General features: G+C 42.4%; 1 protein-coding gene across 5 annotated transcripts in view; it reads right to left on the bottom strand.

The window, feature by feature from the left end:
- Window positions 1-10,395: 10,395 nt before the first annotated feature.
- The window catches only part of znf516 (zinc finger protein 516), a 135,267-nt gene continuing 133,058 nt past the window's right edge, over window positions 10,396-12,604 (bottom strand). For 4 of the 5 annotated variants that reach the window (XM_033019068.1, XM_033019067.1, XM_033019071.1 and 1 more), the window contains one exon: window positions 10,942-11,859. In XM_033019068.1, the coding sequence (XP_032874959.1) occupies window positions 11,633-11,859 (227 nt within the window). In that variant the 3' untranslated portion in view covers window positions 10,942-11,632. The other variant, XR_004411651.1, reaches the window with a different exon arrangement.

Genomic DNA, 12,604 nt, shown 5'->3' with positions numbered 1-12,604 from the left:
TCCAACGTCTACATGGACCGATGTTAGATTTGAAACCGGATCAGTGGAACTATAAGGCAGCAGCTCTATTAGCTGCATTACTGTGTAGCATCCAAATTCTATTTACATTTGCCAAAGATTGGATGTTCATCTGAACTTTGGAAAATAAAAATGAAAATTGGATAGTAAATTCAGTTGAAGGGTGGCAGAGACCCAGGATTGATCCTGACTTTAGGTGCTGGTTGTGTGAAGTTTGCACATTCTCCCTGTGATTCTGGGTGCTCTAATTTCCTTCCTCATCCCAAAGAGGTTGGTTTTTAATAATAATAATAATGGATGGGATTTATATAGCGCCTTTCTAATACTCAAGGCGCTTTACATCGCATTATTCATTCACTCCTCAGTCACACTCGGTGGTGGTAAGCTACTTCTGTAGCCACAGCTGCCCTGGGGCAGACTGACGGAAGCGTGGCTGCCAATCTGCGCCTACGGCCCCTCCGACCACCACCAATCACTCACACACATTCACACACTTTAGGCCAATCAGCCTCTGTAAAATTGCCCTAATATGTAGAGAGTGGATGGAAAAAGTGGGAATACATACTACGTGGGAATGGGTGATCAGTGGTTGTGGTGGACTTGGTAGGCCTGTTTCTATGCTCTGTCTCTAAACTAAAACTATAACATTTGCAATTATCAAAATGCTTTTCCTTTGGATCTCTCAAGATGTTTTATGTTGAATGAGGTACCTCTGAGGTGTGGCTGCTGTGAAATGGAGGCAAGATTGCCATAGGAATTTCTGATAAACAACACTCTGATAATAACCAAATAATGCCCTTGAGCAATGTCTGTAAATAATGTTGGAGATATAGAGATCTCTGATACTTCCGGTCTGTGAAGTAGTGGAATGGGATAACCAGTTCATCTACGTCAAATGGGAATTAGGGCCTAGTTTAACATTTCATCTGAAAGATGGCACTCTGCCAACTGTTTGGTAGGATGCCTGAATTAAGGATCAATAACACAAGTGGAATGTAGAAACCTTCAATGTAGAAAATGCTTACATATTAATCTGCTCAGGTGAGAAGTTAAAATGACACTAGAGGAAACATGGGTTTGACATATGCTTTTTTTTTTATATATAAAGGGAATTGATAATCAAATAAGAGAATAAATACCAAATATAAACAGCATTAAATACACTTATCTAACAAATCATTAAGATTACACATTGCCGCATAATTCTGCACGGTTGCATTGCCAGCTTAAAATTGGAATTAACTTGCATTATTAACCATTAGGATTTATGAAGATAAACAGTTTGGGCAACTCTGCAGAACGGAGAGGGGCTATGGGGTAGGGAAGTCATCTACATTCTCTAATCAGACCACCTTCTGGATGGGATTTAAACAACTGCTTCACCAACTATTTCCAGCTTTGGTTGTCACATCCCCAGGGTGGAACATTGTATGTTCTAGAGTTCCTGGCACAAACTGTGTAAGCCATATTACAAGTTAGGAAACAGATCAAAATACATAAAGATAGTGATTTAGTGCCCTTAAAAAAAAAATAGTCTGAGGTGACATTGATCAGGTTCTTGCAGGTTTTCCTCCAGTCATAAATCATTTGCAAAGTTATTGACAATCGCAGAGTGGCTGGTGATATAATAGATCCATGTTATAAGTGATTTATAGCTTGCCATGGCAACATCATAGAAGGGCTTGAATCGTGCTCTCAAGTGGGTGGGCGTGGTTTGGGAGGTGTGTTCTGCGTTCCACTGTTTAGCATGTCTTTGACTCCAGCTCCCTCACTCTGCAGTGCACCAATATTGAATCTGCCGGAAGTCAGGTATTGACTGACAATAGGTGCAGGAGTAGGCCATTCGGCCCTTCAAGCCAGCACCGCCATTCAATGTGATCATGGCTGATCATCTCCAATCAGTACCCCGTTCCTGCCTTCTCCCCATATTCCCTGACTCTGCTATCTTTAAGAGCCCTATCAAGCTCTCTCTTGAAAGTATCCAGAGAACCGGCCTCCACCTCTGAGGCAGAGAATTCCACAGACTCACAACTCTCTGTGAGAAAAAGTGTTTCCTCGTCTCCGTTCTAAATGGCTTACCCCTTATTCTTAAACTGTGGCCCCTGGTTCTGGACTCCCCCAACATCGGGAACATGTTTCCTGCCTCTAGCATGTCCAAACACTTATTAATCTTATACGTTTCAGTAAGATAACCTCTCATCCTTCTAAACTCCAGAGTGTACAAGCCCAGCCGCTCCATTCTCTCAGCATATGACAGTCCCGCCATCCTGGGAATTAACCTTGTAAACCTACGCTGCACTCCCTCAAGGTCCTTCCTCAAATTACGGGACTAAAACTGCACACAATACACCAGGTGTGGTCTCACTAGGGCCCTGTACAACTGCAGAAGGACCTCTTTGCTCCTATACTCAACTACTCTTGTTGTGAAGGCTAACATGCCATTCGCCTTCTTCACTGCCCGCTGTACTGCATGCTTACTTTCATTGACTGATGAACAAGGACCCCCAGATCCCATTGTACTTCCCCTTTTCCCTTGACATCATTTAGATAGTAATCTGCCTTCCTGTTTTTGCTACCAAAGTGGATAACCTCACATTTATCCACATTAAACTGTATCTGCCATGCATCTGCCCACTCACCCAACCTGTCCAAGTCACCCTGCATTCTCATAGCATCCTCCTCACAGTTCACACTGCCACCAAGCTTTGTGTCATCTGCAAATTTGCTAATGTTACTTTGAATCCCTTCATCTAAATCATTGATGTATATTGTAAATAGCTGCAGTCTAAGCACCGAGCCTTGCGGTACCCCACTAGTCACTGCCTGCCATTCTGAAAGGGACTCGTTAATCCCTACTCTTTGTTTCCTGTCTGTCAACCAATTTTCTATCCATGTCAGCACTCTACCCCCAATACCATATGACCTAATTTTGCCCACTAATCTCCTATGTGGGACCTTATCAAATGCTTTATGAAAGTCCAGGTATACTACATCCACTGGCTCTCCCTTGTCCATTTTCCTAGTAACATCCTCAAAAAATTTCAGAAGATCAGTCAAGCATGATTTCCCCTTCGTAAATCCATGCTGACTCGGACCGATCCTGTTACTGCTATCAAAATGTGCCGCTATTTCTTCTTTTATATTTGACTCCAACATCTTCCCCACCACCGATGTCAGGCTGACTGGTATATAATTCCGTTTTCTCTCTCCCGCCTTTCTTAAAAAGTGGGATAACTTTAGCTACCCTCCAATCCACAGGAACTGATCCTGAATCTACAGAACATTGGAAAATGTTTTTTCAATTGGTCTAGAAGTTGCTTTTCAATGCTTCCACAATTTCTGGAGCCACTTCCTTAAGTACCCTGGGATACAGACCATCAGGCCCTGGAGATTTAGCAGCTTTCAGTCCCGTCAGTCTACCCAGCACCTGCCTAATGTGGATTTCCCTCAGTTCCTCCATCACCCCAGATCCTCTGGCTGCACTGCCACCTGCCTCAGCACTGAGTCCAGGGCGGAGCTCAGGTGTGTTGAGCTGAGAGATCAGAAACCCTTCGCATCCTGGTGCCCTCAGCACATGATTTTCAACAACATCCTGAATGTTACTTCTCTAATCTATCGGACTGGGATTCCGAGGATGGGGATGTTGCATTTTACCAAGGAAACTTTGAGTACATCTTCAAATCTTTCCCACTTTTCCCAAAGACAGGTATGTATTTTGGAAGGCTCATGCCAGGTATACAAAAGTAATGACATAGGCCCAACATAACTGACTGAGTGCAACTAGGTGTTCAATCCTGAGCATGTTGGCCTTGGAGAGGACACGGACATTGTTGCACTTCCAGTGAATTATGATGATTTTGCAGAGAGTTGGTGATTTTTTTTCAGTCCCTTGAAGTACCTGTTGTAGAATGTCCTTGTCTTAGAAGCATGCAAGATAACCAGGATTGCTGCTGCCTGCTGGATCATGAATCTTGTGCCAAATCTCAGGTCTTGATCTTCAGAAACCTTTTGCCTTAATTGATTAAAGGTTTTTAGTTTTTTAGTTTAGGTTAGAGATACAATGTGGAAACAGGCCTTTAAACACACAGAGTCTGCGCTGACCAGTGATCCCTGCACACCAACACTAACCTACACAACATAAGGACAATTTACAATTTTACCAAGCCAATAAGCCTACAAACCTGTACGTTTGGAGTGTGGGAGGAAACCAGAGCAACTGGAGAAAACCCATGCAGGTCACGGGAAGAATGCACAAATTCCATACAGACAGTGCCATAGTCAGGATCGAACCTGCGTCTGTGACACTGTAATGCCCCTGTCCCATTTAGGAAACCTGAACGGAAACCTCTGGAGACTTTGCGCCCCACCCAAGGTTTCCGTGCGGTTCCCGGAGGTTTTTGTCAGTCTCCCTACCTGCTTCCACTACCTGCAACCTCCGGCAACCACCTGCAACATCCGGGAACCGCACGGAAACCTTGGATGGGGCGCAAAGTCTCCAGAGGTTTCCGTTCAGGTTTCCTAAGTGGGACAGGGGCATTAGGCAGCAACTCTACCACTGCTCCGCCATGCCAGTTTTGTTGATGCTTTGAAGGTGACGGAGGTTCTAGTTGTGTTACGGTAGCATGTTATCTCAAATCCATACGCACTCTTTTAACACATGGAGAGGGTCTAACATTTTATTAAAGGAATATGTTCTTAAACTAAACTCTTTGGGAAACCTTTTGGGGTTAATGGAAGATGTGACTTTTGTCTTTTTGGTACAAACATTACAAGAAAATTGACATAAGACCAGAATTATTTTAAGATTCAGAGCAAGGGAAGGAAAACTATTTTTGGTTATTATCTCTCACATGTATTACTGATGAGGTAGCTCTCCTCTTAAAAGCAATTGATGGAATAGAATTGTAAACTATTGAACATTGTATGGATTATTTCAGAAAACAGGTCGTTCAAGTCTGTCAGTATTCCCCTGGGAATGGAAGATTCAGGGTGTTTCAAATAATTGAAGCAGTTGACTTAGAATGTGAGTTCAACTATTAATGCAGTCACTGAAAACAATTAATTAGGATTGACACTCCCAGCACTGATGCTTGGGCCAACTGCCAATAATAGATTTCTACAATTCTACAAACAATTATTCATCCCTAAAAGTTCCTGCAGAATGTCCTTCCACCATTCTTTTAAGTCGTGGGTTTCATTTTGTAATGACTCCCACATCAACTCTTGGGTGTTTGGTTCTTTTGGGAAATTTGATGACGTGGTAGGCACTTACCTTTTGCCAACTGTTAAATGGTAACGGTCAATAGGAACTTAACCCGCTGCCCATCTGAGATTGGGTGTCACCCTGTTGTTCCACAGAGGGCAATGTTATAAAGATGAAATGCAACTTCAACTTAGTGGTCGAGTTGCTGCCTTGCAGCTTCAGAGATCTTGGTTCAAACCTGACTACATGTGCTGTCTGTACGGAGTTTGTACATTCTCCCTATGACTGTATGGGTTTTCTTTGGGTGGTCTGGTTCCCTCTCACAATCCAAAGATGTGCAGGTTTCGTAAGTTAATTGGCTTCTGTAAATTGTCCCTAGAGGATATAGGATAGAACTGGTATACAGTTGATCACTGATCGGTGCTGACTAGTTGGACCGAAGGGGCTGTTTTCGTGCTGTATCGCAGAACTAAACTGACCTCTTCTCCTCTCTCCCAATGGGCAGAAGATACAAACATCTGAAGCCTTGTAGCACCAGATTTAAGAACAGCTTATTTCCTGCTGTTATCAGACTGCTGAATAGTGTTCCCGTATTTAAGAGTGTAGTCCCAATCTCCCAACCTACCTCAATGTAACCCTTGCACTTTTTATCTGCACTTTCTCTGTAGCTATATAATATACTGCACTCTGATATTTTACTCTCTGCACTATCTGTTATACTTGTGTATGGCTTGATTGTATAGGATGGCACATAATGTTTCATTCTATCTTGGTACACATGATAATATTAATACCCAATACCAATACAAAGTATTTGTAACAAAGGAGGTTGGTGGGAGATTTAATCGAGGTGCATAAAAATGAAAACAAACTTAGATAGGACCCATTTCCCTTGGCAAAGAAGTCACCATCTATCAGTTTTGAGGTAAGCATTAGAAGGATGTGACGGGGATGAGGAAAAATGTTTTTGTTCAGATGTTGGTGCTGGTCTGGAACTCATTGCATGAAAGGCCTGGATAAAGTGAATGTGGAGAAGATGTTTGCACTTGTTGGAGAGTCTAGGACCAGAGGCCATAGCCTCAGAATAAAAGGACGTACGTTTAGAAAGATGAGGAGGAATTTCTTTAGTCAGAGGGTACTGAATTTGTGGAATTCATTGTCACAGACAGCTGTGGAGGCCAGTCATTGGGTACTTTTAAGGTGGAAATGGACAGGAAAGATAGATCAGCCATGATACAATGGCGGAGTAGACTTGATGGGCCGAATGGCCTAATTTTGCTTCGAGACCATATGAACTTATGAAAGGATGGTGTAGTCAAAAACATTAAACATATCAAAAAAAGTACCTAAATGTACCCTTGAAAATTCATGCCCAGATGGCTAAGGAGTAAGAATCATAAAATCGTATCATCATAAGACACAGAAACAACCTATTTGGCCCTCTGAATCTACACTGACCATCAAGCATGCATTTACAGGTACAGCAGGCAGTAAAGAAAGCTAATGGCATGTTGGCCTTCATAGCAAGAGGAGTTAAGTATAGGAGCAAAGAGGTCCTTCTGCAGTTGTACAGGGCCCTGGTGAGACCACACCTGCAGTATTGTGTGCAGTTTTCATCCCCAAATTTGAGGAAGGACATTCTTGCTGTTGAGGGAATGCAGCATAGGTTCACGAGGTTAATTCCCGGGTGGCAGGACTGTCATATGTTGAAAGAATGGAGTCCAGAACCAGGGGCCACAGTTTAAGAATAAGGAGTAGGCCATTTAGGACGGAGATGAGGTAAAATCTTTTCACCCAGAGAGTTGTGAATCTGTGGAATTCTCTGCCTCAGAAGGCAGTGGAGGCCAATTCTCTGGATGCTTTCAAGAGAGGGTTAGATAGAGTTCTTAAAGATAGCGGAGTCAAGGGATATGGGGAGAAGGCAGTAACGAGGTACTGATTATGGATGATCAGATTTGAGTATAGGAGCAGGGAGGTTCTACTGCAGTTGTACAGGGTCTTGGTGAGACCACACCTGGAGTATTGCGTACAGTTTTGGTCTCCAAATCTGAGGAAAGACATTCTTGCCATAGAGGGAGTACAGAGAAGGTTCACCAGACTGATTCCTGGGATGTCAGGACTTTCATATGAAGAAAGACTGGATAGACTCGGCTTGTACTCGCTAGAATTTAGAAGATTGAGGGGGGATCTTATAGAAACTTACAAAATTCTTAAGGGGTTGGACAGGCTAGATGCAGGAAGATTGTTCCCGATGTTGGGGAAGTCCAGAACAAGGGGTCACAGTTTAAGGATAAAGGGGAAATCTTTTAGGACCGAGATGAGAAAAACATTTTTCACACAGAGAGTGGTGAATCTCTGGAATTCTCTGCCACAGAAGGTAGTTGAGGCCAGTTCATTGGCTATATTTAAGAGGGAGTCAGATGTGGCCCTTGTGGCTAAAGGGATCAGGGGGTATGGAGAGAAGGCAGGTACAGGATACTGAGTTGGATGATCAGCCATGATCATATTGAATGGCGGTGCAGGCTCGAAGGGCCGAATTGCCTACTCCTGCACCTATTTTCTATGTTTCTATCACAATGAATGGCGGTGCAGGCTCGAAGGGCCGAATGGCCTACTCATGCACCTATTGCCTATTTACATTAATTCCATTTTAATCTCCACAAAATTCCCTGAACGTCTTCAGTTTCTACCACTCACCTACACAGTAGGAGTAATTTACAATGTCCAACTCCCACAACATTTCTTTGGGATCTGGAAGGACATCAGATAGGTATGGGTTTGTCCGTGTATAACACTGAGGTACATTATTGATGGGGATGGATTTATCACTGTATAACAGTCACATTGGGGTACAGTACTGATGGGGATGGGTTTAACACTGTATAACAGTGGGTACAGTACTGGTGGGGATAGGTTCTATCATTATATAAGACTTGTGGGAACAGGTCTGTGAGGTACAGTATCAATGCAAATGGGCCTGCAACTATATAACACAGACATACGGTACTAGCGGGGGCAGGATTAATCATTACATCATGTGAGGCTGAAAGGAAGGCATTACAGAGAGTTATTAAAACAGCACAGAGCATCACAAACGCTCAACTACCCTCCCTGGATGACATTTACAGGGCCCGATGTTTACGCCGGGCCACAAACATCAAACATGACTCATCCCACCTTTTCACTCTGCTGCCCTCTGGGAGGCGATACAGGTCTCTGAAGACCCGCACTTGTAGACTAATTAACAGTTTCTACCCATGTGCCATAAAAGAACTAAACTCAAATAGATAACACTGCAGGCAACACAACACTATTCGTGGGGCAATATAATTCTATTATCTATTTATTTATTTTATTTTATTAATTTCATTTACTGATCTTGCCGGTATATGAGAGTCAATGGTTTTTGTTCTTTTAATCTTTTATCCCGTGTCTTCTATGTATACCACTGAAGGAGATGCAGTGAAATGTCGTTGTACAGTTGTTGTGCAATGACAATAAACGTATTTGATTGTTTTTGATTTGAGTACGGTACTGGTGAGGAGAGGTCCTTTATTTTAAACTTTAGAGAGAAAGCATGGAAATAGGACCTTCTGGCCCACCAAATTCACGCTGACCAGCCATCAGCCTGTACACTTAATAGCACTATCCTACACATTGGGGACAATTTATAATTTACAGAAGCCAATTAACCTACAAATCTGTACTTCTTTGGAGTGTGGGAGGAAACAGTAGCACCCGGAGAAAATCCATAGTCATAGGGAGAACATACAAACTCCATACACACAGCACCCATGGCTCCATCACCGTTTAACAAATACGTTAACATTTGTCACTTTGTTTCACTGGGTACAGTATTGGTGGGCACAAGTCTATCTCTGTGGAACACTAGATATAACAATGATGAGATATACTGGGTGCAGTACTGGTAGTGCCAGAAATGTCACTGTATAACACTGGATAGAGTATTGGTGGGGTCAGTTATTGACATTAAACCTCTTCTAAAGGGCTAGTACAGATACAAAGGGCTGTAAGATGTTTGACTCATTATTTCTGCCTTGAGCTTCTTTCCCAGAGTTTACTCCTACACAAGAATAAATTGAACTTCCTCCCAAATAAAGCTGATTCAATGAATGGCCTTATTATTTTGAGGGTAGATGTGAAGGAAATGTGCCTAGTTTTCCAGCTTTAGCGAGGGCAAAATCACAAGATCATAAGTGATAGGAGCAGAATTAGGCCATTTGGCCCATCAAGTCCACTCCGCCATTCAATCATGGCTGATCTATCTCCCCCTCCTAACCCCATTCTCCTGCCTTCCCCCATAACCGCTGACACCCGTACTAATCAACACATTTTATCTGTGGGAGGGGAAGGAAGGGGAGAGTCTGTTTTTCCTCTGGAAAGATGAAAGAAAGTTTGAACTTCTAGACTTTCAAAAAGACAATATCTTAGATATATTTTTGCCGAATGGCCTGAGGTATTGCCTTTGGTGTTAATCTCTAAATATAATCACATATTTGAAGTACTGCAGTGCTTTCAAATATGGGCCAGATGTCAGGGACAGGAACTGTATCATATTTATCTTTCTTCTTTTACTTGTTGAATACAATTTTGCATCACGTCTATAATTACAGGGTGGAGCTTGGCAAAACTAATCTGTTTCACCTCTAGGATTTTGTCTTAATCCGTGTTGTCATGGGTTAAGGGATCTCTGATTACCTTCATCTGCCATCTACGGGGTGAAAATTAACAGCAGATCCTGACCAGGAGTTCAAAGTTATTTAATATCAAAAGTTATATAATCAAGGACCACCCACATTCCAGTCATTCCTGCTTCTTCTCTGTCCCATTGGGCAGAAGATCACAGGGGTCACAGTTTAAGGATAAAGGGGAAATCTTTTAGGACTGAGATGAGAAAAACATTTTTCACACAGAGAATGGTGAATCTCTGGAATTCTCTGCCACAGAATGTCATTGAGGCCAGTTCATTGGCTATATTTAATAGGGAGTTAGATGTGGCCCTTGTGGCTAAAGGGATCAGGGGGTATGGAGAGAAGGCAGGTACAGGATACTGAGTTGGATGATCAGCCATGATCATATTGAATGGCGGTGCAGGCTCGAAGGGCCGAATGGCCTACTCCTGCACCTATTTTCTATGTTTTCTATGTCTAAGATACAAAAGGTTGAAAACATGTACCACCAGATTCAGGAACACCTTCTTCCCCACTGTTATCACGGACTTCTAAACGGACATCTCGTAACCCAGGGTGTAGTCCTGATCTTCCAACTGACCATTGTGGGCATTACATATATTTTATCTGCACTTTCTTCATAACTATACTGCTGGAACACTAAATTCAGCGCTCTGCTAATTTTCTCTTTGCACTACCTGCTGTGGGTGTGTATGGCTTGATTGTACATATGTGCAGTATGATTTAACTGGGTAGCACCCAAACAAAAGTATTCACTGTATCTCAGTATACGTGACAACAATTAACCAATGCAATGGTGGATTAACCCTGTACATAGTCCTGAGCAATAAAGGAATGCATAGTTCTCTGCTGTTGTGCAACTGACCATTTTACCATGAACATTTCTTCAAATTAGATGAACAGAATAGTTTTACTTGTTGGAAAACCTTCCCTGTTTCCTGTGTCGGCGTCTGTATCTGCAGAAGAAATGTTCATTTGTTTTAAAGCAGTCCATTGTGAAGTCTAGACTGTGGAAACAAAGGGTAATTCTGTTGTTTAATATGCAATTATTAAAAATATATACACATGTGTTCTTGTTAAAATTGTAGTACCTGCTCTATAGGGGAGGGCACAGAGTTTCCTGTTGACATGACTTGCCTTTTAATTGTTAACAGGAATTAGTTTTGCCAAATCCAGTCATTAAGTTGAAAAAAAAAAAAGAATGCCTCTTTGATAAAGTTTGACAATCATTTTCAATGATGTGATCAGGGCAGAGTTGCTAGTCCAAGTTGTTGCATTTTGCTGATTATCAGTCTAATGCATCTAGTCTCAGACTGATGGCATCAGCTCGTCTCAAACCACAACAATTTCTCCCAATTGAAGAAAAAAAAAACTTGGGTGCAACCTAGTGATGATTTAATTAGTTTACGTTGCCAATGCAAATAGTCAATAAAAAAAATGTTTTCCAAACAGCTGGTTGACTTTTCTTCTAATAGCACCACTTGTCTGCATTTTGTTAGCAGAGAGCAGATGTTCTTCCATAGATGACTCAGTCTGGCTTTGTCTGATTTTATGCCATGGATACTTGTTCCCTGCCTCCTTAAGGCCTAAAACAGACCCACAACATCTTGTCACGTTTCCCACTCGCCAAAAGATTTCCACCACTTTTTGCCTCGTGTGAACGGAGAAATCCAGAGACTCCCAAGTTTGGGGGATATCGTCATTCCAGGATAGTTGCTCCAGGAAGATGATGATCTAGCGAAGAGGGATCAAGCTGCCCCTCCATGGATCTGTAGAGACTGTTTTCACCCTGCGAGAGTCTGAAGCGGCGATCTGGGTACAGACTGTTGTCGAATGGTACACGATGAACGTATTGTACGTGCATTTTCAGATTCCCCTTCTGGGAAGCACTGTAAGGGCAGAACCGGCATTGGAAGGGTCTCCTACCTGCAGGACAGAAGAAGTGGTTCAAGTTGATGGCCAGTATAGTTATCAGGTTATTGCTATTCATTATGCAAACTAAAACCTCCCTTATATTTGAGTGATTATGTCACTAAATGATACAAGGCAACATTCAGAAGATCACTAAGCAGGGCGACAGAAAAATACAAAGTTTCCTTCCAGTGATCAAAGGAGTGATGTAATATTCTTTTGCTGTTGTGCCCGGTTTAATGACGCTTTGAACATTTCCCTTTGTCTAACACTGTGTGTTGGTTGTGAGCATATACAGTGTCTAGGGCAAGGATAAAGAAGCAGCCATGCTGAGCAGCAATGGGTGTGTTTAATCACCAATGTAGGAGTTTTCATTCAACATTCACCCCCCCCCCCCCCCACCAAACTATTCGCTCATTCTTCAGAGGAACTGACAGACTCTCTGTGTGCTTATGCCGATGTCAGTATTTTTATTAATCTCCCATCCAGGATATTCGTCCTTTCCTAACCTTCTTTAAATATTTAATTTCCAGTGGCCTATCACTGGTGATTCCACCTTTGACCAACCGGATGTTTGCGATAGCCATCCTGAAATTTTTAACAACATAACAACAAACTTAAGGCATCTTAAGGTGCTTTGCATGAAGTTGGAAGCATTCTGACAAACATTTCCATGGAAATTGGACCATATTAACTTGAGATCCTTGGGAATGGGCACTCCCAGGACAGCATGGATGGCCTCCAATAGTGCATGCATCCA

This window comes from Amblyraja radiata, chromosome 4, assembly GCF_010909765.2.
Source record: "Amblyraja radiata isolate CabotCenter1 chromosome 4, sAmbRad1.1.pri, whole genome shotgun sequence".
Taxonomy (NCBI): Eukaryota; Metazoa; Chordata; class Chondrichthyes; order Rajiformes; family Rajidae; genus Amblyraja; species Amblyraja radiata.
The sequence above is the reverse complement of the archived record's forward strand: the minus strand, read 5'-3'. Positions and strand labels throughout refer to the sequence as shown.